The sequence below is a fragment of the Colobus angolensis genome, unplaced genomic scaffold (genome assembly GCF_000951035.1).
Source record: "Colobus angolensis palliatus isolate OR3802 unplaced genomic scaffold, Cang.pa_1.0 Scaffold209, whole genome shotgun sequence".
NCBI lineage: Eukaryota > Metazoa > Chordata > Mammalia > Primates > Cercopithecidae > Colobus > Colobus angolensis.
This window is the reverse complement of record NW_012115255.1, coordinates 1,474,865-1,482,336: the sequence shown is the minus strand read 5'-3', so window position 1 is coordinate 1,482,336 and position 7,472 is coordinate 1,474,865. Positions and strand designations below refer to the sequence as shown.

Genomic DNA, 7,472 nt, shown 5'->3' with positions numbered 1-7,472 from the left:
GGGTTCAAGCAATTCTCCTGCCTCAGCCTCCCAAGTAGCTGGGATTACAGGCATGCACCACCACACCTGACTAATTTTGTATTTTTAGTAGAGACAGAGTTTCTCCATGTTGGTCAAGCTGGTCTCAAACTCCCGACCTCAGGTGACCCGCCCGTCTCAGCCTCCCAAAGTGCTGGGATTACAGGCGTGAACCACGGCGTCCGGCCTAAGCAGATGGTTTAAAGATGCCACCAGCATTCACTACACTTCACAGTCAAATGGCCAAGACCACACGGTTGCAACAGCCTTAGAAGCAAAAACATGCGCTTGCAATCAACTCCAGTAATACAAATACAAAAACTTTTCTTTTTACACAAAACAAAAATAAAGTCTTTCAGTTAAATACGGTAACTGAACAGAGACAACACAGGGCTAGAAGGGTCTTAAATAACACAAGAGGCACCTTGAAGGCACCAGGAGGGACTGCTCTGGAATCACCCCCTAGAGCCAAACCCTCAGCAAACCACCTGGCGTCCTCATGCCTCAGTTTCTCTCCCTGAACTAGGGTGATGCCAGGGGCTCCAACAGTGCCTGACACAAACCAGCAACTCACCAAGCCCTGGCTCCACTGCGTCCTCCTCTGGACAGAATTATTTGGGCCTTTCCATTCTGCCCTCATAGGGGACAGACATGGCAGGGCACACCAGTCTATACCTGCAACCCCCATATCGGAAGCACATAGGAAGCTGCCCTGCTCTCTAGACACAAAACTACCCTCTTCACCCAATTCTCAAAGCTCTGACAGATTTCTGTGCTCCATACAGATGACCAGAGTCAATGCAGTGAGAGCTGCTGGGTCATCCCAGCCTGGGGCAGGGAGCTGTGCTAGGATGGTGGCACTCGGCCCTGCAGGTCCCATGGGTGGGGGGGTGGGGGGCACTCAGAAGCCAAAACCAAAGCAACCACAGGGATCACAACCACCAACACCAACAAAGTGCAGGTGTCTATGCTCGCTAACACTCAAAACACACAGTGCCAACTAACCAGTGTAGACAGAATTACAAAGATCCCCTTCTGCAGGACTCAATGTAACAATGAGCTGAGGCCCTGGGCCGAGGAAAGGTCACTGGGGAATTAACATCCGTGGAACAGTGTCGCTTCGCTATTTGAAACAGGAGAGCACCTCTGGCAGGGACACCTGCAGACGCCATCTTAACTGCAGGACTGCTTCAGCACACCAACAGCACAGCAGAGGGGTGCTTTAAAGGAAGTCATAAGAAAAATGCAGAATGAGGGGCATTCTACAAAAGAGCGCCAAGATTCTTTCATGAAGAATCTTGGATTCTTCACCAAAAAACTCAATGTCCTAAAAAGTAAAAAAAAATGGGGGAAGGACCATTCTAGATTAAAAGAAGTCAAAGGATATAATGTCTAAATGTGATGAGAGAATCCTGATTAAATCCTAGATCTAAAAAGAGTATCAAAGACATTTTGGGGAGAACTCAGTAAATCTAAATATGGACCAGATAAAGGATGCCATAGAATTTTTACTAATTTTCTTATTTAAACAATGGTACTGTATTAGGAGAACATCCTTATTCTTAGAAAATGCAGGCTGGAGTTTTCCTTTCAAAGGTCTCAGCCAAAGAAAATATACAAGTGTGTGTTACAGAGAGAGGTGTGTATACATCTACAGAGACAGCAGTGCTGCAATACAACAACAGGCGAACCTAGGTGAAGGGTAAGTGGGCGTGTGTTTCAGAGAGGTGTGTACACGTGTAAAGAGAGACAGCGGTGCTGCAATACAAGAACAGGCGAACCTAGGTGAAGGGTTAGTGGGCGTGTGTTTCAGAGAGGTGTGTACACGTGTAAGGAGACAGCGGTGCTGCAATACAACAGGCGAACCTAGGTGAAGGGTTAGTGGGTACACTGTACTACCGTTAGTTTTTATGTAGGCTTGAAACTTTTCTAAGAAAAAAGCTTAGGAAAGCACTGCAGGCGCAGGAGTGAGACCATCTTGCTCCTCCCACCCCCTAGGCATCCAACTGCCCTTCCAGTGAATTCTCATGAGGAACAGCAGAGCAGCCATGTGGCCCCTCTGCCCCGCCCTGCACAGCGTTGCCAGGTGGCGGGCCCAGGTCCAGCCAGGGCTTTGCTGTGGGGCCCCTCTGCATCTGGTGGACATCAGGGAGCACCACATCCAAGCTAACGTGCATAGGAAGCAGCGCTCCCTGAGCTACAGCATCTTCCTCACCAATGAGCTGGCCTGCAGCAGGGTCAGGCCATGTGGCAGAGCTCATGGGGGCCCAGCTCGGTGCTCGCTGCACCCTGATGCAGCAACAACACAGTGCTGTGTTCAGCCACTGACCGCCAGGAGGTCTGTATTACTGTGGCGATCGCTAATGGAGCTGGCAGAATAAACGCCGACCTGATGTCAGGACGGAGTAGTTTAATGCATGTGATGCCCCCGAACAGACCCAGGCTGACATAAAGATCTCTAAGCGTGGTCGTGACTGCTGCCTGCTCCTGTTCCAGTCTCAGAGTCAAGGAATTAGCTTTCCAATCTCAAGCTTCTTTTTGAAAATGTTGTCCTGGTCAGGCGCGACGGCTCACATCTATAATCCCAGCACTTTGGTAGGCGAGGCAGGCAGATCACCTGAGGTCAGGAGTTTGAGACCAGCCCAGCCAACATGGTGAAACCCCACCTCTACTAAAAATACAAAAATTAACCAGGCGTGGTGGCGGGTACCTGCAATCCCAGCTACTAGGGAGGCTGAGGCAGGAGAATCGCTTGAACCCGGGAGGCAGAGGTTGCAGTAAGCCGAGATTGTGCCACTGCACTCCAGCCGGGGCGACAGAAAGAGACTCTGTCTATTAACAAACAAACAAACAAACAAAAAGTCCTATTTTCCTTTCCAACATCTTACTAACATTTTGAACACTAAATCTAAACCTTAGTAACTCACATTAAACATATAATACAGATTTTCATATTTGGAGTTCATTTATAAACCTCTCACTGCACACTGCTTATCCAGACGTGGAGTGGAGAGCAGCACTGGTGGGAGGTTGGGGGGGGCATGGAGGAGCGAGGAGTGGCCGGGACAGATCCCACAGGCACGGCTGGCAGCAGACCTGCCAGTGGACCACATGGGACATGATGGGGGAACGGGGAGCAGAAGTTAAAAGAGAAGAACCAGGGAACACTCTAGGTAGACAGCCCCCATGAGTGGGCAGGCGGTCTCATCATTGACTGAGCAGGGCCAGACTCGGGGAAGGAGGCGTCACAGAAAGAACTGATGAGTTGTTAAGACCTTACGCTTGAGTTGCCGGAGAGAAACCCAAGCAGAAAGGGACACACTGGATTGAGGGTCTATGTCTGCATGCGCATCTATGTGTGTACCTTCTCCCAGAATATACCACACAGACACGTGTAATAACAAAAACTAGATGGAAAAGACCCAGGAGATGCCCCGTGGGTAGCGGTAACAGCTCCCGCGGCGCCCATGGTGGCGTGGCCAGCCCCTGTGCTCAGCTATAGGCTCTGGCAGCCCTGCTCTTTTCTAACCCTCTCCACCCAACTCCCCCATTCTGTCTTCTTTAAACTTCTCAAGAGAACATCTGAGGGTGCCTTCTGTTAATCTCCTAGATCCTTTGAAATAGCCAAAATGGAGCTAAATGTTTAGAAAAACAACAGCAGAATTTGAAAGGTAGTCGTTTTTTTGAAAGATAGTAGAGTTGGAAATACTGAAAATTAAGGCTAGAATTAAGTTTTCATGTCAACCCACAGAACTTTTTTCATGACTAAAGACAGATGTCTAAACTACCACAACTCACTCCGTGTGTCCCTGGAAAACATTCACCGAGTGGATGGAGGGGTCCCTGAAATCCCAGAGGCGGAAAGTCGTGTCACGGGAAGAGGTCACCACGAGCCGCTGGGTAGGGTGTGTGCAGCAGTGCGTCAACTCCTGGTCGTGCCCTGTAACCAAGATGGCAAAATACAAGGTCATCACCTGAGGAGCACACTGAGAAAAAAGCTTTTCAACAGCACAAGAACCCAAAAAGCCGTCTGTCTTAGAATGTGAACCTGACCTAATGGAATCACTCAGCAGCATGTGGGTCACGGTGGGGCAGGTTTTCCCTCAGAAGCTGAAGTCCTTTCAGCCGTCCACGTCAAAGGAACAGAAAACCAAGCAGGTGCATAACCCATTTTCTGACCCTAACAGTTAGAAGGTCAGGCAAATTAACAGGCTGAATGTGAGAACCACTTAAATCTTAATTCTTTGCTTAGAATATATTCTAATGATACCCTAACCCTGTGGGTCCTGACTCAAATACAATATTTAATGCTCATGCAGGAAATGCACTTACAGACAGATTCGCAGAAGCAACTTCAGTAGGCAGAACCCCAAGATGGCCCCAAACCACCCCCACCCCGTACATGCCTCCCGCGCTTCCCTTCAGTTAGGGCAGAGCCTGTAAATAGGATGAGATTATCTTTCTGGTAATTATGATACATTATAGGCAAAAAGAATTTTGCAGATGTAATTAAGGTCCCTAAATGAGTTGACTTTGAGTTCATCAAAGGGAAGACTGTCCTGGGTGGTCTGGCCTAGCCCTTAAAAAGGATCACAGAAGTTGGAGAGTTCAGAGCAGCAGGGGAGCTCCAGCTGCAGAGGAAAGTGGCTGCTGTGTGGGAAAGGCATGCCCTGTGCAGGGACCCTGGGACCAGGCACAGCCTCTGCACGCCCAGAGGAGCCCTGGCTGGCAGCCGGCAAGAAGACAGGGCCTCAGACTCCAGCCGCAGGGACGGCCTCCTCCAATGACCAGCAGGCTTGGAAGAGGATCGCAGCCTCGGGGAGGTCCTGCCCAGGCAGCACCCTCACTCAGGTCTTTGAGGCCCCAGGGAGAAGAGCAGCTACCACAGGCCCAAAATTCCTGACCTGGGAAACCATAAGGCCGTCAATTCCTGTCATTTTAAGACACGAAGATTGTGGAAATTTGTTACAGAACAATGGAAAACTAATACAACTACCATATTTCCAATATCTGGATACTACATGCTATAATTTAAAACCCCTGAAGATAAAATAAATTTAGCTACCAACAGTTCTATTATTAATAGAAAGAATCTCCAAAAATTACCACAGAAGAGCCAAGAGGACTCAGACTCATTCTGGTCAAGAAGCAATTGGCAAGGTCAGACATAACCCATGGACATAAACTAACATGCACAGCCAGGAGGCGGCGGACTCAGAGAACCCAGGCACCTGTCAGAGAGTGAACGAGCTCAGACGTCTCCACATCGTACAGGTTTGCCGTCCGGTCCCAGGAGGCAGTCACAGCCTGCTTTCCCCCAACCAGCCAGTCAGCGGCGATGACCACGCCCTGGTGGCTCTTGAGGGATGTCAGCGGGACGCGGATGGTGGGACAGTCGCTGGACACGTCCCCATCGAGGTCGGGCTCATCCTTGTCAGAGCACTCTACTTCATCTTCCCCAGATATCTGCTGCCAAAGGGAAGGCCAGAAAAGAAAGACATTTCCTGGAAATCTTGAGTTTCTTCTGACACAGCTACAAAATAGATGGTTCTCATTAATCTCTTGAGGACATATCCATCACGATGGCCACCACCAGGAGCCCGGTGCTGGCCACTGTGATGAGTATGTCCTCCTCTGATCCATAACTGCTGCCCGTGAACGCCCATCAACTCTACAGCCATCTCATACAGAAAAAAAGTGGAATGCACAATGTTGTCAACTGAACTACCATTTATTTCCACGCATCAACAGAATGGCAAATAAAGATTTTCAACATTTAAGTTTTCATCAGTTATTAGTAGAAATGCAATATAAAACTAACCAAATACAAGTGAAAGTCTAATTTATCACATCGCAAAAAAGAAGCATTTTCATTATCAAACGCCTATTTAAAATATACTTAGAATTCTATTGCTATAGTCATAAAAGTCTACTTTCCTTTGTAACATCAAGCCCCCTGTCAAAGGCCAAGGCTAAAACAAACATATTACAGCCAGCTCTATAAGAAAATCTGTATATTCATCCAACAAATATTTATCAGGGGCTGACAGAGTTGCCAGTCCCCACCCCCAGCCCAGGTGCTGCTTACACAGTGCAGAAGAGGACAGCGGGCTTCTGACATGCACACATGCAAAATTACGCTCAATCTAGCAGGTAGGAACTCTGGGTTGAAGACCCCTGGTAAAGCTCCTGCCCTCAGAGAACTAGCAAAAGAGAGAGACCACACACACACACACATACACACACACACACACACACACACGTTAGTATGGGGAGGTATGTCGTATGTACACAAGTACTAGTACTGGAACTGATAGTTTGGAAATTTGTCCCAGCCCAAATCTCATGCTGAACTGGAATCCCCTGTGTTGGAGGTGGGGCCTGGTGGGGGTGTCTGGCTCACGGGGGAGGATTCCTCATAGCCTGGTGCTGACCCCACAATAGGGGGTGAGCTCTCACCAGATCTGGCTGTTTGGATGTGGGGCACCCCATGCCCCCACCTTGCTCCTGCTTCCATCACATGATGCCGTCTCCGGTTTCGCCTTCTGCTATGAGTGAAAGCTCGAAGCTCCCTGAAGCCCCCCTAGAAGCCAAGCAGATGCTGGTGCCACGCTCCCTGTACAGCCTGCAGAACCAGCCAATTAAACCTCTTTTCTTTATAAATTACCCAGTCTCAGGTATTTTTTTATAGTAATGTAAGAATGGCCTAACACAGGAATGTCATGAGCACAAACACATTACTAGGGAACGCACGTCACAGGGACGCACAGCAGCAAGGGAACGCACATCACATGGATGCATAGCAGCAGGGGATTACACATCACTGGGACGCACAGCAGCATGGGAACACGTCACATGGATGCACAGCAGCAGAGGATTACACATCACTGGGACGCACAGCAGCACGGGAACATGTCACAGGGACGCACAGCAGCACAGGATTACACGTCACAGGGACGCGCAGCAGCACGGGAACGCACGTCACAGGGACGCGCAGCAGCATGGGATCGCACGTCACAGGGACGCACAGCAGCACGGTATCACAAGTCGCAGGGACGCACAGCAGCACGGTATCACAAGTCGCAGGGACGCACAGCAGCAGTGCTGCTGTGCGTCCCTATGAGGCGCGTTCCCGTACTACTGTGCGTCCCTGCGACGTGTGCTCCCATGCTGCTGTGCGTCCCGGTGATGTGCGTTCCTGGGAACACGTCACAGGGACGCACCGCAGCACGGGAACGCACGTCACAGGGACGCACGGCAGCATGGGAACGTATGTCACAGGGATGCACGGCAGCACGGGAACACTTCACGGACACGCACCGCAGCACGGGAACGCATGCCATGGGGACGCACGGCAGCACGGGAACACGTCACGGGGACGCACATCAACACGGGTTCCCACGTCACAGGGACGCACGGCAGCACGGGAACGCACGTCACAGGGACGCACGGCA

The 7,472-nt window shown here is 50.1% G+C and overlaps 1 protein-coding gene across 3 annotated transcripts in view; it reads right to left on the bottom strand.

The window, feature by feature from the left end:
• WDR37 (WD repeat domain 37) overlaps window positions 1-7,472 on the bottom strand; it is an 87,084-nt gene that overhangs the window by 22,833 nt on the left and 56,779 nt on the right. For 2 of the 3 annotated variants that reach the window (XM_011942290.1, XM_011942289.1), the window contains 2 exons: window positions 5,250-5,484; window positions 3,817-3,958 (listed from right to left, as the gene is read on the bottom strand). In XM_011942290.1, the coding sequence (XP_011797680.1) occupies window positions 3,817-3,958; window positions 5,250-5,484 (377 nt within the window). Of the gene's footprint in view, window positions 1-3,816; window positions 3,959-5,249; window positions 5,488-7,472 lie in introns of all 3 variants that reach the window. The other variant, XM_011942288.1, reaches the window with a different exon arrangement.